Source organism: Aquila chrysaetos, chromosome 1, assembly GCF_900496995.4.
Source record: "Aquila chrysaetos chrysaetos chromosome 1, bAquChr1.4, whole genome shotgun sequence".
NCBI classification, from domain to species: Eukaryota; Metazoa; Chordata; class Aves; order Accipitriformes; family Accipitridae; genus Aquila; species Aquila chrysaetos.
Genome location: NC_044004.1, coordinates 67,016,051 through 67,043,402, shown reverse-complemented (window position 1 = coordinate 67,043,402; position 27,352 = coordinate 67,016,051). Strand labels below are relative to the sequence as shown.

The window sequence follows — 27,352 nt, the reverse complement described above, 5'->3', positions numbered from 1 at the left end:
ATAGGAAGAAGAGATGGGGGACTTACCTTAGCTACACCCCTGCAAGTCCCCTATGTTTTGGAACTATGTCTTCAGATTTTCCTTCCTACAAAGCCAGAAGATCTGTTGTACAGGACTAAAGCATCGTTAATTTGATATGGTTAAGAAAAAGATACTTCTCTTTATTAGAGCAAGAAGTGGTGGGGTACTGTTTCTCTCATGAAACTCTCACATATTCCTCTAGAGCTTGTCTTAACCGCTGAATGTAAGATCTTGTATTTCATATTACATATTTTGTACTGCCTAACAAACTAGCTATCTTCTTATTATAAACGTCCACAGTCCCTTTCTGGTTCCTATCGTTACTCTTAATGTTCCTGAGTCTAATTACACACTCTGAAAAATATTACCTTGTAGCAAATTTTAATTTTTCATTTCATGAACAACCTTTACATCCTTATGTTATGAAACAGAGAATGTCATTTCCTGATGCATCTCCTCAGTACTATTCATTATACTGTATGCTTTTATTATGCTGTTTCTTAGTCTCCTCTCTTCTAGGAAGAAGAAACTCTTTCCTCATATGAGAATTTTTCCTACCTCTGTATCATTGTCATAAGCTTTCTCTGTACCCCAGATGGTTTTAGCAACATTACTGTTCCTCATCCCAGGCTTTCAAAAAGTGGAGTCTTGCCAGGGAAAAGCACTGAAAGCAAAGCCTCAGCTGACTTTTTTTGTATCCTTCCATGTAGGGCACAGATGGCCATGTTTTCTCAACCCCTCCCCTACTTCAGCTGAAGACCACAAATTCTCAGTTTATTTCTCCACAGCTCCACATACACAAATGTTATCAAAATCTCCCTTTCTGTTCCAGCACTTAGGATGGAAACTTCTCTACATGCTGACTGTATTACAAATACTGTATTTAGAAGAAACTACCCATCAAATTCAAATTTAGCAGCATATTTTCACATATGATCTATAAATAAACTTTAGACAGCACTGAAACACATCCAACACCACCATATCCTACCAGGTCTCTCACCAGTACATTCTGTTGTATGGAAGTCCTGACCGTCATTAGTTCACCTTACAGGAGGAATAAGTCGCAATATTTCTTTGCAAAGCAACTTTCAATCACAGACTGTAACTCTTAGTAAACTGAGTAAGGAACTGCCATCACTTTCAAACTTTTTTTTCTCCCTTACCCTTGTGATACAATTTTTCCACGTTAATCAAAATTCTTAATACATTTTCAACAGTATCCCTCAGAACACCGTTTACAGGGAGTGCCCAGGCACAGCATTCGGAGAACAGGCAAAGAGAAGACAGACAGATTTAGTGAACACCTGTTAAATGGGGCAATGGCTCCAGCACAATTGTTTCCCACTTCATTTCACACAGTAATAACTTTAATGTCCTCCATGGACTCGCTTTCAAACACCAGTTCTACAACATCAAACAACAAAAGAGCTGAAAGCAAATTTAATTGTCTAGATTGCTTCCAATCAACTTTTTTGGATAAAAGCAAGTTTACCTACCTTAGTTTTCCTTTTTTTTTTTTTAAACTGTATATGCTCAAACTGTGTTATCATTTGGCTTTTTATAGTCTTTCCCAACAGCATATCATTCTCCTCCATGTTTTAATATTTATCTTGGCTATGATAAATTCTCTTACCCTATTAGAAAATCTGCATCTTTCATCGCTCTCTTGAATGTCCATAGTTTTAGTTTAGGCTTTGTTGCCTTTTGACTCGTCTACATCCATCCTGGCTTTTTTCACTAGTTAACCTCTTTTTTATTTCATTTTGCTCTCATTTAAAATATTTGTACTTTTCAGTTTTTCTCCTGCTCACTTTGTTTAGCCTCAGACTTCACTAAGATAGATGCATTACAGATAACTGTGTAGTGTCATAATGATTAGCAAGTAATTTAACCTATTTTTAGAATGTGATAGGCTAGGGTTTTTTTAAATATGAGAGAATTACACTAGAATTATTTAATACCTTGAATTTTTTGAATTATGAAGATTGGCAAATTTTGATCCCAGCTTCTCTAATTTATTTTTTGTTCCATAATAGCACAGACAGACAGACTGCCCAGGATATCACATTCCATGATTCCATTAAGCTTTCTTTATTCAGGAAGACTGGCATCTATCACACTTTCAGAAATTATTTAAATGCAAGCATATGTGTGGACTTTTTTTTTTTTTTTTAATTTTACTTTGCTTACAGTCTTGAAGTCCAGAGTTTAGTTGTAATTTCAATAAAATAACTTGTATACAGAGTTTAAAGAGATGGTAGGAATCACAAACAATATGCAATGAAGGTATTATTATGGAAAGAATAGATTTTACAAACTCTGCTTTCCCTTCCTATTTACGTATCTCAATTGGATATAAATGAGATCAATGCTTTTGGCTAAGAAATGATGATACAGTACCTAGGTTACTGTTTTCATTGAAAAGGCAACAAGAAAGTTTCTTTACATCATCATGTTTGCTTTTTACTATATATTAACTTTGTCCTACAGATGCACCTCTCCAATGTATTCCATCATATATATTATTCAAACCCCATCTTCCAATATTAGCATATTTTGATGTGTTATGAATCCAAAACGGAATGCTTTCAGCATTCTTAAGACAAGTTCTATTCAAAAGCATGGCTCGAGTTCACTTTTCATTACCTTCCTCATATTCTTGAATATATTTAACTTTCTTTGTATACTAGTCTCCTTTACAAATTAAATTAATAAAATTTCTTACCTGAAAATTAGTAAAACCAATATTCCAACAGAATTGGATTTAAATAAAAATGAATTTCTGGCCATATTTCTTAGATGGCACTTCAATAAAAATAAGTTATTCTTATACACAGAGTCAATTGTACACACAGAAAAATTAGTCTACTTTTGTTTATTTCCAGATTTTCAGAATCCTTTCTAATAGGCCATGTATCACATTCCTTTACAAATATGTCTTCTCTACTTTTCAAAAACATCTTATATTGAATTATCCCTTTATTTTCCCCCTAGAATACCCACAGATTAGGTTTTCACTTGCACTGATTTCACCTAAGTGCGGTTATGCTGGCATTACTAATGTTATTCTAGGCTTATCTTCATATGAGATCTGAATAAGGTGCTTAAAAATTTGTAATGAAGGTCTGATTCCCCTCCCTTTCTATGCTAATAATCAGATCTGTACATGAAATAATTAAATCAAAAGACTGCTTACAATTATCCAGTATTTCTCAATTCTAACCTGCATACAAGTATTTCTGTGTGAAAGACAATGAAGGTTCTAACTTTTAGGAAGTAATTCTAACAATGCAAAAAATCCTGCAGTGACAAACACAGATGATGAAATTGTTACACATGTGGCTGAGTTGGTAGGAAATGAGTGTAAGTGGTACCGTAACACAATTATACCAATAAACCACTTAGGTACAAAACAAACAGGTTTAAGCCAATGTTGGTATTGTACATGGAAAAATTGAAAGAGAAAACCAGACAATCACTAGAACTGCACACTGCAGTCATGGAAGCACTTTTTGAGGAAAAAAGAAATCCTGCTGCTTAAATTTACACGCCATCCTACTTTTCTTCAACTGTTTAGAGACCTTCTGTGCTCCACTGCCTGTTAAGTACCTACATGGTGCAGCCCCCGTGCTTCCCAGGACTGCCTTGTTTTCATAGATGAGGAAAAAAATTATGTGTTAAACAATACCAAACTTTTAAATACACGAAGCCAGCAGACTGGATCTTTCACACCCAACTTTGCTCAAGAATAATATTCCTGACAACTTCCTGGATTAGACTGTTAAATTTGTGAGAGCTCTATGAATGGAAATATTTTGCTTGATACAAGGAACCTTACCTCCTGCACAAACCTTTTTCCATAGTCACAGCTTGAAAGCAACATAAAATGAATGCAGCATAGTGTTTTAAGATGCATTGTCAATAGATATGGTTAAACATATACCTATTTTAAATGCATTACACACACATGTGGCATAGAAATACAGGTATTTGCCAGGAAAAACAAAGTTATAGATTACTTTCCAACCTATTATAAATTTATGAAAATGATTTTTTTCTAAAAATTAAAATGCTTATAGAGTTAACAGGTATCCTCCTTTCAGAGGATATTATATCAATCTTATATTGTATATAGATTATGATTTCCAAGGAAAAGCCACAAGAGATCACCAAACATCAGAAATACAAATGGAAGTAACACTTTAATTGCATATATATTTAATTAAGTAAAGAGTTTGAAAGAACTGGTATCAAAACTCTTCTCCTTTTTCACCGTGATCCATCACCTCTCTGCTGGACGAACAGATATCTAACATGCCAACAGAACCATCTAGAAGAGCCCAAGTTGAGTGAAGAGTTCACAGAGCTAAGATTTTCCTTCTCCTCTATTCTACACTCAAATTCTGTAAACATTTCAGATCAGCTCGGATTGCCAGAAGCATCTTCATCATGCAGTGTACACAGACGAATCTGCTTTCTAGCTTTTTAAGACTACATTCAATCCTGCTTAAACGAGAATTCCAAAGTAGGTGCTGCACAGATAACAACTCTGATGTTGCTAGTTTTCATTTTAGCCTTTTTCCTGCTCTCTAAAGTTTTTATCATATTTAATGAGCAAACTATTACCAGCAATATATGACTAATAATCTAGCAATCCATTACCAGTACTCTGCACTTCTAAGCAGTTCATATCCACATGATTTTCTACAGCACCTGCTGTAACACCTTTGTAAATACACAGCTGTGGAACCAGGAAAAATACCATGGAGAGATTTTTCCAAGATAATACAAAAAATCCAGTACATTCCAACTTACAGACACTGCCTTAACTGCTGCTTCAATATCTTTATTTGACTAATAGCAACAGTTTTAATTGAAAGTAGCATAATGTTCTTGAAACCAACTTTTGCTTTTTTCATCCCTTCACTTTTCATGGATAGGAGAGAGTGAAGACTCACGAAAACTGCAGTTCTGAGTATTGTTGGTATACTTAGTTGGTGAGGAATGTTGCTTTTTCAGTGGTTTTTTGATGTAAGGTGGAGTAGCCTGTGCTAAAAAGTAATGTGCCATATCAACCGATAATGATCCTTTAATTCTCATTGTAGATCTTTCTTACCAGCTGGTGGTTCTTAATACTGATTCATTTTGCTCCACTAAATTTGTATTAGGGTGAATGGCTGGCCTACCCTTCCTCTCCATTTTACTTATCATGCCAGGATAAATTTTGTGTATAGTACCTTTATGTATTTAAGTATTTCATTTGTTTCAGAAAGCGTCCTAGCTTCCAATCACTACATTTTCAATTATTTGAAAATTGGATTTCAAAACTTTCAATCTAGCACAGTAATCTCATCACTTTTCTAATTTGTCTTGCATTTTCCCCAGCACTGAATCAAATGGATAAACAGCTAATCATGAAAGGACTAACTCTGCAATAAAGCACTAAAATACTTAAATTGAGATATATGGTGGAAAGCTGTCTTGACAGACTTCAACAACTTTATTATCATTGAAGCAATCTAATTCTCAAAAAGCTTAGGCTCATCAAAGCTGTGTGAAATTTAGTTATTATCAGTTGATTAATAGTTTTAAATTAATTCTTACCTATTCAGATGTCCAACCTTCAATGACAGGACAAAATAGACCACTTCACTATTTAGAACAAACAGAACTGCCTTATTGGGATTTTTCGCTATTCCTAACTATCAGTGGGAAGTATGGGACTTTTCTTTGGGTTGCACCTGGTCTTTGTGAATGTCTACTTTGTCATGCATGATAAGAAGGGCATTTAAAATTTCTCTCAGCTTTAATGGGGTAATTATCACTAACTCCAACAAGTGAATTTAAATTTCTAACCCAGAAAACTATTCTAAAGGAGAGCAGCTAACATAAGTAAGACTGTGAAGCCAACAAAAGACCCCAGAAAAATCTAAGTTTAAAAGGATATGTCTATTTCAGTGTCTCACAACTACTGCTATAGTTTTTGTTCAAGATTTCTGTACCCAAACAACATCTGAACATCTATCTCTTTATACTCTTCCCTTCCCAGTTTACTTCCCATTTCTTTTTCCTATAGGTGTCTCAGAAGCATGGGAGAACAAAAAAATTGTTGGTATTTTCTTTTTATTAGATATCAGATCAAGTTAGCATTCTCCCCTTTGCTCACGTACTAATGCCCTAAAGATATCATAACTTTGAAATAATGAAGTAAGCATGTAATAGTATGTTGCATTTGGGATTTTTCTGTTTTGTTGGGGGGGAGAATTATAATTTTATGTCATTTAAAAGTTTGTGGGATTTTTACTTTTATTAAGCTAATACTATAATTCTTATTATACACACACACATATATATAATGACAGCATGATACAGTAACACAATTATTGTCAACTACATCTGTGTAAACTGAAAAATATTTTCAGATATCTTAGCAGTTATTCTATGGCACTAAATATAATACAGAACTTCAGAGGTTTATAATAAGGTTTCAGAATGGTAAAAACCCAGTCACTTTCCCATCAAACTGTAGATGGTCTCAGAGAAAAATATCCTACCCTCCCCCAATTGATTTGTGCTATTATAAAATATTGTGCTATCACAAACTAATACAAAGTACCAACTATATGCAGAAGCAATACATGCACTGTACACTTCTTTGTATTGCTTAGAATGACATCCTGATGCTATCATTTAGCTCATCATGACATTCCATCAATCAAAACCCAGTTTTAATTATACACCATTCTGCTTTTTCTCTCAGAGCAAACACAGAGGACATGCAACGACCTATTTAAATTAAAATACATACTTTATAGAATTAAAAATAGGTTGGGAATCACTTTTAAATCAGCTATCAGCCTGTCAATTAATGTTCTGAACCCCTGCTATTGACCCAGTACTGTACAAGCTGTTATTATGCACTGTCCTACATATCATCTGTTCCCCGTGCTGGTCTGTTCCAGAAAGACAGACAGCTGCAACAGTATATCCCTGTTCAACCTGAGGACCATCTGACTTTAATTGTAGCACACAGCTTGATGTGGGTCTGGTTATGAGAAGCCAAAGTATCACACTGTAATAATCTGGAAAAGGAGAAACCTGCCAACACAAGGCTGCAAACAGGGGCTTGGGCTGTCTGGCTGGCTGACGGGCTGCAGGAAATATGATTAATGAGCAAGGTATAATGATATCAGGAACCCGATTAGCACCACAAAAAGGTCACAGATCAAAGTAGTATGCATTTCATGAGCTCCAATCGTTGTATAAGATCTGTGGACTTAAAGAGGTAAACTGAAATGCAAAGGGAAAAAATATCTATGTGTGATAGCTTACAAAATGAGCACTTAAAATACTATAATCACTATTTTGTCTGAACCAGGAAGCAGTAAGGAAATATTAACTGAATGAATCAGCCCATGCCACATTCTAGCCAGCTTTTTTTTGATAGTATTTGCGAGGAACTGAGCTTAAAGCATTCTTCCTAAACACATCGATTCTACTTAAAAATAAAAGGATGCTGATTTGATGCTGATTGCATCCAATCCACTATGTATTAACAAGAAAGAACAATTTAATATTTGCATGTAATTTTCTCAGTTTTATTCCACTGCAAAAATGGCAGATTACAGAGGGCATCATCCATACCAGCACTAACATGGCCACCACCACCACTATAAGGTTAACCATGTCACACAGAAGCAGTTAACACAATTCATTAGCACAGAGGTTTAAATTTAATGCTACCAGACTGACCAAAACTTGATATCTGAATTATAGCAGCAGTATCAGGGACCTACAGTGTCACCAAAAGGGATGACGTCTGCAACACTTTAATATACCGTCACTTGGTCAATTATTTCTTACTTTCATAATTAACTTAAGCCTTAAAAAAACTTCTGTTCTGTCCAATTATGTGATCCTTGAAAATTGCATGTTCCTATAAAAATCCTTTGTTTTGAAAAACTCTAATTTATGGCAACTTTTGCATGTTCTTTTAATACGACATTTGACAAGTTGTACTGCAAGGTTTACTTTCACAGCAGAAGTTATGAAGCCAAGCAGATTACTAGCAAAGTCTTTTTGATTAAAACAGCTTCAAAAGTCACAATCGCTAATGAATAATTTCTTAGGGGAAAAAAGTGTATGAGAAGGAAACACTAATAATATTTAGGTAATAAATATGATATTTCAGTTTCATAAGAAATGCTGAGTGAAATTAAGGAAATTACAAAGTAATTTTAATCTTCATCATTCAAATATACAAAAATTAATGTACTGCTGTTTTCAGATTACTTTTTCTTGAAATGAAAGTTTTGGATATGTAACAAGCACTTCATTCTAGAGCGTTCTGAACTTCTTGTTTTCAGGATTTAACAAAATAAAGATGTGCTTATTGTAGATTGTACATAAAAAGAAAAAAATACATTTGGAATATGGAATGAGATCATTACTCTCTAAGAGAAGACTTTAAAGGGATTTTACATTTTGTGCCCAAGAGTTTAACAATAATAATCAAAACGCAGCTGCTTCCTGCTGATGAAGCACTTCATCCTGAGAATATAGCACAAGTGAGAGATATCAAAGAGAGCTCCAAGAAAGGCAGACACTAGCAGCAAAGGCTTTGGGAAATGATGGAAGGATGAGGGAAGGGTAGGTCAGAGTGTACAGAGAGGTGAGGGTGAGAAAAACCTGGCACCAAGGCTAGAAATGAGGAAAAGAAAATAAAAAGCTAAAATCTTAGAAGAGGAGGAAGCAGGAGATGGAGAATAACTTCACTGTGGGGAACGCCAGATCCATAACTAATAGACTGAGAACTATATTTTATGCAAAAGCTAAAATACCACAGTTGTGAGAGATCAAGGCCACAGGCTGCCTTTAGCAAGTCTGTTTAAGAACACAGCTTTTAATTTCTCAGGTTATCCTGAATCACCAACGCGTACCAAGCTCAAAAAGGTGTCAGCAACAAATGTAAGATCAAAAGTTGCGTTTGAATATGTTTTGCCAAGTAGTCCTGCTAAATGTTAGTGTATTTCATACCTTGTTTAAATAACATTTGCACATGCTTCTATACGAAGCAAAACACTAAGTTCACCTAACATAATTTGTGATTATTATGGGCACCCTACAATTGCCTCCAGAAATCTAAGCCAAATAACATTTCTGAAGACCGTGGTATCACGTCACCAGCAAAAGTGCAGTGTAAAGCATTCTGATAACTTCTAAATCACAGATTGCTTCTGATGTGACTGTTCTGCAACTTTATGAATATGAGGTCTGATGTTCTGCCAACAATAGAACTTTCTCAATCCCCATTTTCTAATTTAGGAATATCAGGACATTACCAAGTCTAAGCCTGGTATCTGAAAAGTTTTTGAGAGTTTCCATGACTTAATTCAGTATTTCCCTGTTAGCTACCTACCACATGAAAACTGCAGCCTCATTTTCCAAGTTTCATTAAAAAAAGCTTCTCTAATATATTTATTTTAGAGTGCCACTGATGCAGAACCCTTTCATTTTGAGAACAGCCTAATGTAATAGCTTTGTGAATGTGCTGAAACACCAACAATGATACTGTAACAGCTCTTCCCTAATTCGTAACACTGCCTGGAGGGCACACTGAAGACAGGCAGTGCTAACAACAGGATTTTCCAAAACGGGGAAGAGAATAATGATACAGGTTTGGGGAATGAAGCAGGCAAAGGAGAATTCAGTTTTATTTTCTTGTAAAAAACTCTCTGAAAAATATCAGTTTAATGCAAGACATGGAAGAGGTGAGAGAAGATTTAAAATGCAACCAACTTTCCTGAGGCATTCGCTGATCTTTGGAGTTAAATGGATACTAAAATTAAAATCAGAGTGAGAAATATTTCTGTGATTCAACAAGCTTTTTCAAGTCTTCCATAAAGTGATGATTTTATTAGCTCTTTAGAACCACAAGAGCTGACATACAAGTGGGATAAGATCTCCTGTGTATTTAGACCACACTCAAACTTTTTTGAGCAATTCTAAAGAATGAGCAGTACTATATGCCTTTTTTCTTCCCAAACTTGTAAATATAATACTTCTTCAGATCATTTCAGCCATAGTCCTATGTAAATTATAAATAGCTATATATTGCAAGCAAAGAGCCAAATTATTTCAGAAGAATCTTGCAAGATAAATGTTACTTGACAGACAATAGAATATAGCTGTCTTACCAGTCTGTTTATGCGAACAAATTCTTCTGGGGTTTTGGCCCATGGTGGAAGTTCAACATCAGACACAACTGTTCCATCATCCATCACTCCCAGATTGTAATTGTTGCTGTTGACAAATATCTCTGGGAGGTAATAGAATTCAGGAATCAATTCCTGTAGATAAATGAAAAACAATGCCTTGTTAGAAATTCTGTTAGAGGATGCATTTTGTCATGTTAAAAAAATAATTATTAGAATGGCATTAGGCAAAGAGAATATACAAAATCCTCCCACAGACATCCCCCTCCCCTCCAGAAGGGGGAAATCCCCTCTTTCATACTTTCTAAAATTTAAACCTTTAGATATGATAAATCTTTATGATGCTTTTAACACGACAAAGAACTAAGACACAACAGGCCATAAAACAAAAAAAGTCATAATATTGGTTTTGATTGCATATTATGCACAGAGAAACTTATAAAACTAAAGTAATGAACATCACATGGTACAAATAATATTTAGTGGAAAGCAACAGACAACCAAGGATGTTAAGAAGTTGGGGAAAACTGCTTCTTTCAAATTTTAATACAATCCACATTTTAAAGTGCTAATGCACAAATGGCAGTCTATAGTTTGGATGAAAGTAGCACCATATATATTAATTACGAAGGTGTAAAACCCAGTTATATTCTTATTCTCTCTAACATAAAGGGTCTAAGAACTTAGTGTTTAGGCTATTATCTAAGATTGTTCAATGCCCAGAAATAATTTTGTAAATTCTAAAATTCCTGGAGTTATACCACATGTTCAGAAAAAAAACACACAGTCAAAGCTGAATCAAATCAATATTTTTCTTTCATTGAAAGGTCGTTAACTCAATTACGTGTCCAGTCTATAATTACAGGGAAGAACCATGCATAATTTCACACACATGAACGCACGAACACACGCATACACAAGAAAAAAAGGAAAGCATTTCACATGGTTACAAGGTCTGTACATGCACTAAATTCCTTGTCAGGATCATCACTGCTTTAAGTGTGCTCTACAGGCCAGTGCTGAACAGGACTGGAACTCAGCATTTAACACCTCCCTGGCTGGCCCACCCTCACACTTAATGCAGGCAGAGCCTGCTACACTAAACATGGTTGAGGAAAAAATGCAAGCACATACAGCAAACGAATTGTAATTTCCAAGTCTTATGAGAAAAACAAAGTATTTTTTTAAAAGCAGAAAATGGTACATTCTACTGCAGAATTGAACACACATTCTAGTGCAGAATTGAACACAACATGCTAGGAAGCAAAATTAAGCTCAAAAGCATAAGGAATTTCTCCTAGATAAGTGGAGTGTTTCCCTGTTTTGCAAACAGACACGCAGCTTTGTAAGTTGTCATTTATTTTGTAAAATATGCATTAGGATATACATAAACTTACCTAAGTTAATGAGAATAGAACCTTATTTATACACTTTTATAAATGTCTGCAAAGTCCTGGCAAAACACTTAATAGAAAAAGCCTATTAAGACAAATATATTTTTGCCCTTAATATATTTTAAAGATGCTTTTTTTTTTTTGTGGAACTTGATGTTGAGACTTAAATACACCCAATAAACCTGGCAATTTGATGGATTTAGAAAAATTGAGCCACTAAATTAGAGAATTTACTTCCTTTGTAAAGAAAGGATCAATACGTGTAATTGCTTCAGGAAGTGTATTTCATAGCAAATGACTGGTGTAAAATTGGTCTTCCATACTGCAAGTGCAAACTGCATGCCACTTAAGAAGTAGAAAAAAAATCAGACTGCCCCACTGGCTTTGTCTACAGTGGGTGTAGTATGTAGCTACATCAGAAGCTCAGGCGATCAGATCTGAAACCCAGTCTTGACATGGGTCAATGGATCAGTGGTCTCCCAGATAGCCCCTCAGGGCTAGCTATGGCATGAGCAGCTTTCCAAATGGCTGAGTGCAATAGGAAGGTCATCAGATTGCGGACAAGGTCAATCCGAAGTAGCCCAGGCAAAGACAGGAAAGATCAAGCAGGAATTAAGCTATTATCACCTCCATCCTTGTGTGAAACACTGCTTGGCTTTGAATTGTACATCTTTTTGTTTACAGTCACCTTAATTAACTAGGCAGGGTAAAAACATACTTCTGTACCAAATGCTTGACAAGTACTTGATAAAAAGAGATTTGAAACTATTTATTTGGATAAGTGAAAGAACAAGAATGCAGCAAGGATAAAGGTTTGTAAGAAAGAAGGTACTCCAACATTGAAGTTTCTGTAGTTTTTATCATCACAGACAGAAACTAACAAAGAAAAAGAGACAATGGACTATTAATTCGATAGCAGCATGCACCACAAATATGAAACCATACCATGATTCTGAATACTTAAAACATAAGCTCATTACATATGTTACTGATGTTTTTATTTTTTTTTATATATATCTGTACAGCTATTCATTAGTTTCTTTCAAGATCAGAAAACATTTGGCTTTCTAGAACACACATTGTTTTCATTAGATTACACAGAAACAATATGCTGCCTGGAAACTCGAAAATTATCAGTAACTTCTGTTAGTTTGACTATTAGAAACTTTTCATAAAATGTTACTTCATTACTCCAGCAATGAGTTTTCATAAAGTTTTTCACTGTCACCATAATAACACATTTTTACAAAAGGAGCTTCTTTATTATCTGATTTTCTTATCTTGACCATGTGCTAATATTTACACATGGGGAAAGGGAGTGCAAACAGATACACTGGGCCATTCTAACTGAGTAGTATTTAGCACCAATTTTCAATGGCTTTACAACAGGTGAAAATGACAACATTAGTTAAAGGCCAACAGTTTTTCCTAAAACTGGCGAATAAACCTGATAATAAAACATCTATTTTTTATCAAGTTTACAAATATTCTTCATGTATTTGGTAACCGCAGTCCTTAACACTCCTTCTCAACTCTATTTGTGCGGTCTTCTTTTTTCTTAAAATAGCCACATCACATGCATAGATGGAAACTAAGACAGCAGATGCTGACCCACGTGCATAACTCCATTACTAATGGAACTTTTTGGACACCTGAGAACATTAAAAAGATTAATTAATGCATTTTTTGCTTGTTTTTTGAGGGGGGGAGGAAGGAGTTACTTGTAGTTTCACACAAATACCACATTAAGATGCAGGACCAGCCACGAGGGGCCAGACTTGGAGGACCATTTAGTATTTCACCTGGAACAGTGACAAGAACTGGAAGACTAACACAGGGCAAATACAGTCTTTCCACAGATATTCTGTCAGCTTCTTACAGATAAATGGTTTTGAACTAATCTGTGCTTCTGATTTTTAAAATCATTAATCGTGGGTTCCACACTGTAGTTTCGTCTGCAAAGGTTTTTCCTTTGGCTATTCTAAAACCGTTTCCTAACAGTTCCAGTGGCTGGTTCGAGTACCCATATTGTGAAAAACAGTAAATATGAATTCCTTATTCACTCTTCTATATGCCCTTCTGGATACTGTAGACCTCTGTTGTCACACTCGTCCTCAGTGGTCTCTTTTTGCAAGATAAAGGATTCTAGTCAATTTTGATTTGTTCCCTCTGGAGGTCTTCCCTTCCGACTAACCACTTTGGTTGCCTTCACACTTTTTCTAATTCTACTGAATCCCTTCTGAAATTTTACGCACTCAGCACATGTACAGAAACAGTAAAATTGTCCCACATTTGTTTTGTTTATATGATTTCACAGAAAACCAAAAACATCTGTATGATTTGTTGAAGCTCTTGCTTTAGCAAGAAAATTAGTTTCAGAAATTCCTCTGTGTTGGAATTCACCCGTTCTGCAGTGTAGACACAGACATCCTTCTGATAAGCAGTATTTCACTCCTTCTGCCATGTTTTTGATTTCATTACAACTGATGAAAGAGCTCACAGTGAATATCAATGTGAATCTAACACACAGTATTTATAGTGGTATATTTAAAAAAAAAATTAAAGACAAAATTTGCCATATCAGGATTCTTATTAAAATGTTTATAAAATTCTGCATATAATTAAAATAACAAGTTTTCTCTAACAAAAACTTCCCTCTACCGCATGGAAACAATGATTCCTAAGGAAACTTCACTAAAAAGATTTTTTTTTACAAACAAGTAATATCAACAGAATGCCAGTTTAACACTGGTGATTTATTTTCATATTTGCCACCATGCATAAAAAATCTATACAGGATACTTTGGTTTTTAACATAATGAAATTTCATTCTTTTCTTTTGTTTAGAAAATAATAGACAGATGCATTTTCAAGCAGAGTTATATGATCTGCAAAGGTATGTAGAAACAGTGACACAGACTCCCTAACCATATTAAACCATTTCTAAGATACCAGATTTTCAAACTAAATTATTTGACAATCACATTAAGCAATATTAAGCCTATATATAACCTGTCAAACAGAATAATAAAAATGCATATTAGAAGTCTAGGGTTTTATTCATATTGCCACACTTTATTTCCTCTGTTAGGAGACTTAAATGGCATTCAAAAAATATATACTAATATATTAAATGAATACAAATTTCATTTTTTCATCACACTTCAACATAATCATTTTCATGACTGTGGCAAAGTATAATTTCTAAGTACTCATGAGTTTCCCTCCATCTGCTATATGTGTGTTATTTCTTGCAGAACTAAGAAATTGCCTCACGACATTGCCTGAAATTCTCCCAACTTGTAAGAAGCCTTCAGCAGGTTTCCATTAAAATTCTAAATTGAATTAATGAAGAAATTAATTTGTCAATGTCTGACAAACCTGCTAAAGTTCTAAGAGATTGTATTTGAAATATTTTCTAGTTTAAAAAAATATTAAAATCTTTGGTAATTTACAGTTAAGCAAAGAAAATTATAAAAAATCCAGCTGTTTATTTAGTAGATTTATGAAATATATGATAATCACAATTAGTAATTGATTCATTATTGATCAATAAGTAGATTTTATTAAGTAAATACTTTATTGCATAAAACATGCATCTTTAAGGCACTTTAAATCCTATTAGTCAATACATGGATTATATATATACAAAATTATTTTACTTTTTACTGAGGATATATGTAAAAGTATGCAATGGTATTTATTGACCATATTTATACACTATGTAATATGTAGTTCAGGTTAATGTGACAGAGAAAGAGCAAAAAAGTTGTATGTATAACTACATTCCTTTCCTCCTTTTTTTAAATTAACTGGGGGTGAAAAGGACTATATTGAATTATAGAAAGGTCTAGATGAAACCTTGAAAGGTCATCTTGTCCACCTTTCCATGCACAGACAATTATAATCAGGTATTCTTGAAAGATGTTTCTCCACCTTGTTCTTTTAAAATTTTCAATGATGGGCATCCTATAAATTTCTGGTCTTCATCTGTTCACCCCCCTAGAAGGTCTTCCTTACATCTAGTCTGCTTTTGCTGCAACTGGAGCCCATTTCTTGTCTTATTCAGACTGAATGCAAGCAGCAGTTGCCCTTTTTACACCTACCAACGTGTAGGAGCAGCTTTAACCTCAGGGACAGCAAGATCCATTCCCACCAGCACTTTCTGGCCACTATTCCCCTCCTGCACTAAGGACGGACAGCACACACGTCAGCACGAAGGATGGCATGGTGGCACACTGGAACAGGAAGTATACAGCAGAATTCCTCTCGATCTAAGAAAGAAATTCTTTACAGTAAGAATTATTGTTCACTGGAAAAACCTCCCAGGGACGTGGTAGAGTTCCCATCACTGGAGGTTTTCAAGATGGGATTGGACAAGGTGCTAGATAATCTCATCTAGGCTCCCTTTCCCACGAAAAGTTGGACCAGATGATCTTTCAAGGTCCCTTCAGCCTGGGCTGTTCTATGATTCCGTGAAATGAAGTGCACTATGCCTGCCAGCCAAAATCCCCAGCAGGGTAAAAGCATTACAACTGCCACTACCAAAACCACTTCATGTTTCTGTCCTTGTTCCTCTTTTCTCCAAAGTAAACAACCTAAAACCTTCAACTTCACCTCATTTTCTAAATCTCTGGTCATTCTCCTTTGGACTTTAGCAAATTTGTCCATAACTTACTTGAAGTTTATTATTTCAACAGCTACACAAAAAGTTTGGAGCAGATATTAAAAGTATTTGTTTCATTTTCAACACAATTATGGCTGGGCATAAAAGAAGTAGACCACAGATATTAGATGGAACTTTCTGATCCATACACCTAGATGTCTGTATTTTTAACTACTGCAATTCCCACAGATAACCATGCATGGCTCTGACTGAATTTAGAATTATTTTATTCTTTTTATTCAGAGAAGTATTTTCCTGTTATGGATCTTGGCACAATTTTACAGAAAAACAAACCTTTCATGAAAACCAAAGATCTGCATCCTAAATATGTTAAAAGCTTTGCTACACCAGACATACAGTTTATGGTTAAAAATCTGAATTACTATGTAACTGCTTCTGAATTTTGCTAGTCATTGCTCTTGGACATCTTTGACCTTGCTACTAATATGACATGAAATTTCCCCTATACAAAGGTAATGTTGCCAGTTTGGCAGCAACTTTATTCCTTGTAACTTTTGAAACTCCCGTCTATTAGATGGAGAAGTATAAAACAATGCAAAGCATATGTAGAAAAGCTTATCAGGTTACAGGGTGTCTTAGGCATGCTTATGTTAGGCAGCCTGTTTCAATAAGCATGAGTTGCCATTTTGCAGAGCTTCAACTTTTTTTTAAATATATATTTTAAAGAAAGTCAGGAAATTTATCATCCTCCAGTTTCTGAATGTTCCAGCAGCTTGGAACTCTAGAGTTTCTTGCCTCTAGTACTGAGGTTTAACTGTATTGCTTAACATGCCTTTCAATCAGTCATATTCAATCCTGCAGCTCACGTGCTCACTGGCCCATCTACAGCAACCTCCATCTCCTCCAAAAACATTTTAAGTTTCTTGGTCAATTTTAGCCACTTTTACAGCAGCTTATAAAGATAACTAAGTTCCTACAAGTTTAAAAAACAATAAGCAGGTAAGTAGAGCCATTATACATATGTGTCTTGAGGGGCCCAGTAAGTGCAGCATAACTTCACATTTTAGTAGTCTCCACAGAAGCTACGCAGAGAGGGCACCGTAACAAACGTCCCATCACTGAGAAATTCTTAATTTGAGGCTTACAGCTTTTTTGACAAACGAGTCAATCAGTTGCAAGAAGCCAATCCATAGGAGACAAAGCATCGTCTGTTCTAATACTTGCAGAGAATGATTTTTTTTTCCTTTATAGAATGTTACCAAACATACAAAACCTGATGTATCATTAGGTAAACAGAATTTTCCCAATGCCTGCCTTAATAACGTTCAATGATGGAGTCCAGATTCTCAAGTCTTCTTGAAGACTTGAAGAATCTCATGCTTGAAAGAAAAAATCCATCTTGAATACAAAAATCCATATTGAATACATGTGACCCAATAATGACTTAGTAATCCATGCAACAGTCACAGAAACTAAGCAGTATCTATGCCTGCAGGTAACTCTACCAGTATTTTAATTTTGTGATATATTCTACTTATATTTGTTTACAGATCTAACTTGTCTACCATAACAAAGATTTTCTGTACAGTTTGTGCTTGTTTGGATAAAATACATCAGGACCCACAGACAGGAGCAGGTTTAACAGTCTAATAAAAAGAGGACCTAGTAATTCCTGTGAATACTCAAAAGTTTCCCTGGATGTGCTTCTTTCAGTAAAAGTACGTGAAAAAGACATGCGATTACAGGACATATTATGACTGGATTTCTGTATAATTTCTTTATCAGAAATCAATGGATTTCTTTTTTTTTTTAATAAATGTTTTGCATAGGCCTTTATGAACTCACAACTGAAAACTTTAGCCTGGATAGCTTTGATTTGTGTAAGCTTTGAAAGTTGTTATTTCACTCAAAATATGTACTGGAAAGGAAGAACAGTTAAGAAATAGTAAAGGACTGAGGTACATGGGCACATTATACAATTATCTGAGCATCTGTCCAATGAGATTCATGTATTACATGATTTAATTTTGCTTTTACTTTACTGCAACTATTCCTTTAATTTTAAATATTTCAATAATGTTAATCAGATGCATTAGCTATATTTTAATGCAACTACCTAATTAAGAAGTCAAGGCACCAAAACTCAACAAATCTTGTTAAATATTGCATACTTGTAGCCAACATTTTCGTTATTCCTTTTAACAACAATTTACAAAACCTGAAGAACAGTACATAACAGCCATATGATAGCTTCAGATAGATTTTGAAAATGTCCTATGGCCAGGAAAACCCTTCCTTTAGCACAGGCTAACTCTAGTTCAAAGTTGGCACTGTCAGTTTCCATAGGTTGCTTATTAAAAAACATTTTTGTCCAGGATCAGCTTTAGTCATTAGCATAGAGATGACTTAGAGGCAAAGAATTAGAAAAGGGGTGAAAATTGAGAAGACAGAGGGCTACTTTCAGAGCTCTTTGATTATTACAGTCTATGGTCTGAGACAACATTTTAGACCCATGATTATCACTTAAGTTATAATTTAGTTCTTAATCTTGGTATCCTATTCATAATGAAATCATGTCTTCTTTGCATTCTCCTGCTTCCCAAGCTGTCCCCTCCAAGGACACTCCTGAAGAATCTTGGCCAAACCCATTCTCCCCCAGTCTCACTAGTGTTTATATACACCAGATACCCACTTTATAACACTAGTACACTCCTAGAAGCCCAAGACAATCTACACGTTAGAGCAGACCTTGTTTAATACTGTTACAATTCAAAGAGACTTTAAATATGAAGCTTGATTTAAAGAAAAACTGTCCAAAACAATGTGATGCTAATGAGATTTATATAGTTAGCTTGCCAAAATGGCATTTCTGTACCTAAAAATTAAGCTGTTCTATACTATGAGAACCTTAGGACAAGATAAAGGATCATAACTTGCCAAACATATCTGTATGAGATATGAATTCAGATATTAAATACCATCACACCAGCCTTACAATAGCTGTCACTGATACGTCTCATATCACAAGATTAACTTTCATAAATTACTACCCATTTTATGACGGGACAATCTGGAACAGCATAATTGGAACTTACTAATATTTTCTGTAAGTTTATGGTCTTCTAGCATCTCCTTTTAAACAAAACTTATCAAATGCACCAAACCCCGCCCCCAACCCATAAGCACATGAAAAAGGAACACACACAAAGCAGTAGAGAGAAAGGCATGAAGAACAGTACATAACTCTATAGTAGAGACCGTAACTTTGTTAGAAATGGTAAAAAATCAATCACATTAAGCCAATCTAATCTTCTTTTCAAAAGATAACTGCAATAATGGATGGTGAAAGAAAAAGAGGCAAGATGTTGCTTCACTTTTGAGAAAGACCTCTGAGACTGTCTCAGTCTCCCCATGACATTCTTATAAGCAAAGTAGAGAAATGGAGATGAGATTAGGTTACAATAATGTGGGAGTACCCAAGCTGGAAATCCATATTCCAAGAGCAGTTATCAATAGCTCACTGTCAAACTGGGAGGACATGGTAATGGGGTCTGCCCTGCTCCTAATACCAGTCAATAATCTCATTAATGACCTGGCATAGAAGGTGCAGTAATATAATTCCAGATGACACTAAGAAGGCAACATAGCTGTTTGGATGACAGCATGAAAATTTCAGACAATCTTGAAATACTGTATGTATGGTACTAAAAAACAAAAAATCAGCAAAGTACACTTGGAAAAGAGAAAATACATGCAAAGAGCAACATGGGTAACAATTATGCTGTTGTAAATATAATGATAAATAAATTTATTGCAACAGGTTAGCTACCAAACCAGAAATAACAACTGCTTCTGAAGAAGTATGTGCAAATCTACTCATTCATCAAAGAAAAAGAGCAACACAGAAGAACACGCAGACTTAACTTCTGTATTCCAGAACTTAGTCCAAGCCCCAAACTAAACTGTTTTTCTGTTAAACACTGCCAGGCTATCCATGTTTGCTTTTTATACAGTATGAACAAAACTAACCAGGATTGTTTGCACTAATAATGTAAATTAAGAAGTAACTAAATTAGTTAATGGTCATACCTGTCTAGTACTTTAAAGGTACTAGTGGTACTCTCACAGAATTGAAATACATTTAATATTCTTCAGTGCAGATGATTTAACTTACAAACATATGGTTAATCATTTAAAAGGACCACTGCTGAGCCAATTAGTAAATAACAATGCCAGAGTGGTAGTGAGACACTAGCAAACTTCTGATGGATTTTTAATTTGTATTGCTTACATAAATGAATAGGGAAGAACTAGGAAATTAAATTTTATGCAACACATCACCTCTTGAAATCAAAATTTGAAAAGTTCAACCAAAGGTTATACTACAGTGCAGCATTAGTTTCCTGCTTTGATCATCAATCCAGGGCTTTCACAGGATATTGACAAAGATTGGTTGTGACCACACATATGCTTTAGCTTTCTCTGTTGAAGTGATACCAGCCAACAAATGTTGCTTCCAAAGCTAGCTCATGTTAGTCCTCTTTGTAATATATGATGCCTCCAACTAAGATTAACAATAATTTTAGGACAGCAAGCATCAATAACTACATTCATTCTCTTCACACGAGAAGCAAGGAGAAATCATTTCCTGTAATCAGCTCAATGGTACTAAAAATTCACAATTTTTTCAGCTGGAATAGGAAAAAACCCTTCTTTTTCCTTTGTGCCCCCTACTCCCTATGTATCAAGATACAGTACCATTCACTTTGGCCTGCCACTTTCAAGGCCTTATAAGTGGCTTCCCAAATCCTGGGTATTTCTATAAATCAATGCATTAAATTGCTAGGTTTTTATCAGTTGTAGGAGTATCAGCAGGAATCGCAGAAAGCTTATGATCAAAAAAACCTAATATTATTTAATCAGCCACAACAGCTGACTACATTTATGTTCTCAGCCCATCAGAAACACAAGGTAAGACTTAAAACCCTTTAACTTGTTGAGAAATAAACGTTTTTTACCATGTTTCCCATGGATTGAATGGTATGGACAGTCATACTTCAGCAAACTCATTTCCATGTACATCTATACCTACATTTTCAAGAGATTTCTCCCTCAAGACATTCAATCTATCTCAAGTCCTTAGCTAACTAGTGACTCCCCTGAAATTATTTTTGTTCCCCACATCTCACTTACGAAGACATCTTTTATAGCTAAATTAATTTTCTTGTTCATAAGGCTACTCCCAGAGTGAATCTACCGTTGAACACAAACAAGCTCTACGTTGTCTTTAAAAGGGACAAGTTATTTTGCACTTAAGTAAGCAACAGCCTCCCCATCACACCTAGAATAGCATCCACCATTGAAGGAGTCAGCTGCTTCAGAACAAGTACACAAGAAAAATTCAAAGTTGAAATAAAAAAATGGATTAATATTTCATATGAAGTTTGACCTTAGCCAATTACTTTTGTCAGAATACTCATCCACAGCAGAACAAACACCTGTAAATATATAGTTTAATAATTAAATCATATACTAAGACATTCTTCTTAATTCCATATTGCTCAGCCTCAAACAGACTGCAATGAAATTAATAATACCTTAACACAAGTAGACCTTTTCAACTTTAAAAATATTTAATATTCAGCCCAAAAAGCAATATAGCAACCCCACTTGAAACACTGGAAAGGGAAGCTGAAAGATTGAAGAATTTAGTTAAGAAATCTGTTAAAAAATATGGGACAGAACAGTAAAATGTAGCCTACCTATGAAATAAAAAAAGGAAACTCCTCATTACTTTAATGCATTTAAATGTTTCATCACTCAGGCAAACTGACTGGCCTGCTGCAAATACAACATTCAGGATGTATCTCATAATTTTGTTAAAGATAGAAAACTGTTTCCTGTGGAGATGAAAGGTTAAAACATAATACAGAGACCTCTGTATGAAGACTTTCTAGAAGGCCATTTTTCACTTAAATGCTCTTATTATTTTCTTATTATTATTTTTCATCTCAGCTCTGCATAATTTTCATGTAAATGTAACAATGAAAATTGTTCTCAAAACAAAACATCTTTTCCAATATGCCAGCTGCATTCAGTTACCATTGGATTATAATAGGCATACAGATGATAACCACATTGTAACACATGACAATGTCTCTTAAATGAAAATCCAAGAAAATACATTTCTTATTAAACAATTTGTGAAAAAAGCAAAGCCCCCTTAAGTGCCTAATTTTCTTAAACATGACATGAGATAAAATCTTAATTTTGCATGCAAATGTATAGTCTTCACAGACAGGCATGAGCTGTGCTTACACAATACATTCTTACACACACGGAGCTAAAAGGAAAATCACATACTGTTTTGGACAAAATCTTGGACCAAATTAAGACAGTCCAAAAACATGTTGATATTAGAAAAGAATGAATAAATTAGATGTCAAAGGCTTTTGAATAACCTTTGAATAATCATTAATGTATTAGTGTTTGCAAATTGCAAACTTCAAGGAAATCACACTAGCTCTTGCCAGTAAGCAGCATCTTCCAAGTTCTGGAAACAATTGAAAGAACATAAGGCTATCTATTTTTTTAAAAGTTTGTTTGGCTAACATCAAGTATTTCTAGTACATTACCATACAAGATGTTAAAATGTAACTTCTGGTATTTTAATCTTTTGAAAAGGAGGTGGATATAAACTAGACAGCTTTTCTATACACAATTTCTTTCCTAATGTACAATTTAGAAATGTTAAGAACTCCATTGATAACAGTAGTTGACACAGGCTTTCTTTCATTTCCTTTGATTTTATAGACATCATCCCTTTGATCCTGCTGATGCAGAAACAGCTTTCTAGTCCAGAATTATAAGGAAATAATTTCAGAGCTCAACTTGAATTAGAAAATGGCATTTGCTTAACTACAATATTGTACGTCAAGGTGATAGCAAACGATGTGCACTAAGTCCTTTCAGGAAAGACCATGAGAAAGTACTATCATAAAATTATTAGAGAGAATGATACTTCAAGATTACAGGGAGTAAGTCTAAAACTTATGGGTGTCATGTTTCATAATATTTATTGACTGTAAAATAGGTGGGAAAGGAACTCTAAAGGAAGAAAAAACACTGGAAACTCTTCATTTCCCCTGTTGGGGATCAAAACCATAGGGATCTGTGTTCATTTAACTCCTTCCCCGTCTTCCTCCTCCTTCCTTCCTGAATACACACATGCATGCACACATGTACATACATCGTGCAAGATAGTTGAAGAAAACATTCTAGCTGGCCGTGGATTGTCTCCCATGGAAGTTACTACTTCAATTGCACATATTTGTACAATCATCGAATCATTTAGGTTGGAAAAGACCTTTCAGATCATTGAGTACAACTGTTAACCTAGCACTGCCAAGTCCACCACTAAACCATGTCCCTAAGTGCCACATCTACATGTCTTTTAAATACCTCCAGGAATGGTGACTCAACCACTTCCCTGGGCAGCCTGTTCAAATGCTTGATAACCCTGTTGGTGAAGAAATTTTTCCTAATATCCAATCTAAACCTCCCCTGGCACAACTTGAGGCCATTTCCTCTTGTCCTATCGGTTGTTACTTGGGAAAAGAGACCAACCCCAACCTCGCTACAACCTCCTTTCAGGTAGTTGTAGAGAGGGATAAGGTCTCCCCTCAGCCTCCTTTTCTCGAGGCTAAACAACCCCAGTTCCTTCAGCCGCTCCTCATAGGACTTGTTCTCTAGACCCTTCACCAGCTTCGCTGTCCTTCTCTGGACACACTCCAGCACCTCAATGTCTTTCCTGTAGTGAGGGGCCCAAAACTGAACACAGTACTCGAGGTGCGGCCTCACCAGTGCTGAGTACAGGGGGATGATCACTTCCCTCGTCCTGCTGGCCACACTATTGCTGTTACAAGCCAGGATGCCATTGGCCGCCTTGGCCACCTGGGCACACTGCTGGCTCATATTCAGCCAGCTGTCGACCAACACCCCCAGGTCCTTTTCTGCTGGGTAGCTTTCCAGCCACTCTTCCCTAAGCCTGTAGCGCTGCATGGGGTTGTTGTGGCCCAAGTGCAGGACCTGGCACCTGGCCTTGTTGAGCCTCATACAATTGGCCTCGGCCCATAGATCCAGCCTGTCCAGATCCCTCTGTAAAGCCTTCCTACCCTCAAGCAGATCAACCCTGCCTCCCAACTTGGTGTCATCTGAAACTTACTGAGGGTGCCCTCAATCCCCTCATCCAGATCACTGATAAACAGAACTGGCCCCAGTACTGAGCCCTGGGGAACACCACTTGTGACCATCCGCCAACTGATTTAATTCCATTCACAACTACTCTTTGGGCCTGGCTGTCCAGCCAGTTTTTTATCCAGCAAAGAGTACATCTATCCTGATTTTGGCTGGAATAAAGTTAATTTTCTTCTTAGTAGCTGGTATAGCATTGTTTTTTGGACTTAGGATGAAAATAATGGTGATAACGCACCGAAGTTTTAGTTGCTCCTAAGCAGTGTTTATACTAAGTCAAGGACTTTTCAGCTTCTCATACCGTCCTGCCAGCAGAGGCTGGGACTGCCCAAGAAACTGGGAGGGGACACAGCAAGGACAGCTGACCCAAACAAGCCAAAGGGGTATTCCATACCATATTACATCATGCCCAGTATATAAACTGGGGAGAGTTGGTCAGGGGGCACCACGGCTCACGATTGGCTGGGCATCAGTCAGCGGATGGTGAGCAATTGTTTTCTGCATCACTTGTTTTGTATATTCTATTATTATTGTAATTACTACTACTACAACTACCATTATTAGTATTATTATTATTTTCCCTTCCTTTTCTGTCCTATTAAATTGTCTCTATCTCAACCCACAAGTTTTTAGGGTTTTTTTCCCCCGATTCTCTCCCCCATCCCACTGGGGGTGGGGGAGTGAGTGAGCAGCTGCATGGTACTTATTGTCAGCTGGGGTTAAACCACGACAACGCCTATCCAAGACATGAGCAGCCAGTTTCTCCAGGAGAATGCTGTGGGAAACAGTGTCAAAGGTTTTACTAAAATGCAGGTATACAACACCCACAGCCTTTCCCTCATCCACTAAACAGGTCACATTGTCATAGAAGGAGATCAGGTTAGTCAAGCAGGACCTGCCCTTCATAAACCCCTGCTGACTGGGCCTGATCACCTGGTTGTCCTGTACATGCTGTGTGATGGCACTCAAGATGATCTGCTCCATAACCTTCCCTGGCACCAAGGTCAGACTGACAGGCCTATAGTTCCCCAGATCCTCCTTCCAGCCCTTCTTGTAGATGGGCATCATATTTGCTAAGCTCCAGTCAACTGGGACCTCCTTGGTTAGCCAGGGCTGCTGATGAATGATGGAAAGTGGCTTGGTGAGCACTTCTGTCAGCTCCCTCAGTAACCTTGGGTGGATCCCATCTGGCCCCATAGACTTGTGTCTGTCTAAGTGGTGTAGCAGGTCACTAACTGTCTCCCCTTGGACGATGGGGGCTTCATTCTGCTCCCTGGCCCTGTCGTCCAGCTCAGAGGGCTGGGTACCCCAAAACCAACTGGTCTTACTATTAAAGACTGAAGCAAAGAAAGTATTAAGTACCTCGGCCTTTTCCTCATGCTTTGTCACTATGTTTCCCCCCGCATCCAACAGAGGTTGGGGATTGTCCTTAGCCGTCCTTTTGCTGTATTTACAGAAACATTTTTATTGTCTTTTACGGCAGTAGCCAGATTAAGTTCTAGTTGGGCTTTGACCCTTCTAATTTTCTCCCTGCATAACCTCACAACACCCTTGTGTCCTGATTTCAGCTGGGATAGAGTTAATTGTCTTCCTAGTAGCTGGTATAGTGCTATGTTTTTGAGTTAGGTATGAGAAGAATGTTGATAACACTGGTGTTTTCAGTTGTTGCTAAGTAGTGTTTAGTCTAAAGTCAAGGATTTTTCAGCTTCTCATGCCCAGCCAGCAAGAAGGCTGGAGGGGCACAAGAAGTTCGGAGGGACACAAACAGGGCAGCTGACCCAAACTGGCCAGTGGGGTATTCCATACCATGTGATGTCACATCTAGTATATAAACTGGGTGGAGTGGGGGCGGGGGGATCACCGCTCGGGGACTAACTGTGCGTCGGTTGGCAGGTGGTGTGTAATTGCATTGTGCATCACCTGTATATTCTAATCCTTTTATTATTACTATTGTCATTGTATTAGTGTTATCATTATCATTATTAGTTTCTTCTTTTCTGTTCTATTAAAACGTTCTTATCTCAACCCACAAGTTTTACTTCTTTTCCCGATTTTCTCCCCCATCCCACTGCGGGGGGAGGCGGAGGGAGAAATGAGTGAGCGGCTGCATGGTGCTTAGCTGCTGGCTGGGGTCAAACCACGACACCTTGTAGTCCTCCTGAGTTGCCTGTCCCTCTTCCAAAGGTCATAAGCTCTCCTTTTTTTCCTAAGTTCCAGCCAAAGCTCTGTGTTCAGCCAGGCCAGCCTTCTTCCCTGCCGGCTCATCTTTCGGTATACGGGGACTGCCTGCTCCTGTGCCTTTAAGATTTCCTTCTTGAAGGACGTCCAGCCTTCCTGGACTCCTTTGTCCTTCAGGACTGCCTCCCAAGGCACTCTGTCAACCAATCTCCTAAACAAGCCAAAGTCTGCCCTCCGGAAGTCCAAGGTAGCAGTTCTGCTGACCCCCCTCCTTACTTCTCCAAGAATTAAAAACTCTAACATTTCATGATCACTATGCCCAAGACAGCCTCCAACCACCACGTGACCCACAAGTCCTTCTCTGTTCGCAAACCACAGGTCCAGTGGGGTGCCTTCCCTAGCTGGCTCACTTACCAGCTGTGTCAGGAAGTTATCTTCCACACACTCCAGGAACTTCCTAGACTGTTTCGCCTCTGCTGTACTGTATTGGAGAAACTCGCTGCTCATGGCTTGGATGGGCATTGTTGTGGTTTAACCCCAGCTGGCAATAAGCAGCACCCCAGAAGACATCTGGTAAGTTGAAGTACCCCATGAAAACAAGAGCTAACAATTGTGAGACTTCTCCTGGCTGCTTATAGACTATTTCATCTGCCTCTTCATCC

At 36.7% G+C, this 27,352-nt stretch overlaps 1 protein-coding gene across 4 annotated transcripts in view; it reads right to left on the bottom strand.

The window, feature by feature from the left end:
• Positions 1–27,352, bottom strand: part of LRBA (LPS responsive beige-like anchor protein) — a 431,577-nt gene that overhangs the window by 88,368 nt on the left and 315,857 nt on the right. For all 4 annotated transcript variants that reach the window (XM_030023944.2, XM_030023959.2, XM_030023952.2 and 1 more), the window contains one exon: positions 10,221–10,373. In XM_030023944.2, coding sequence (XP_029879804.1) covers positions 10,221–10,373 — 153 coding nt within the window. The remainder of the gene's footprint in view (positions 1–10,220; positions 10,374–27,352) is intronic.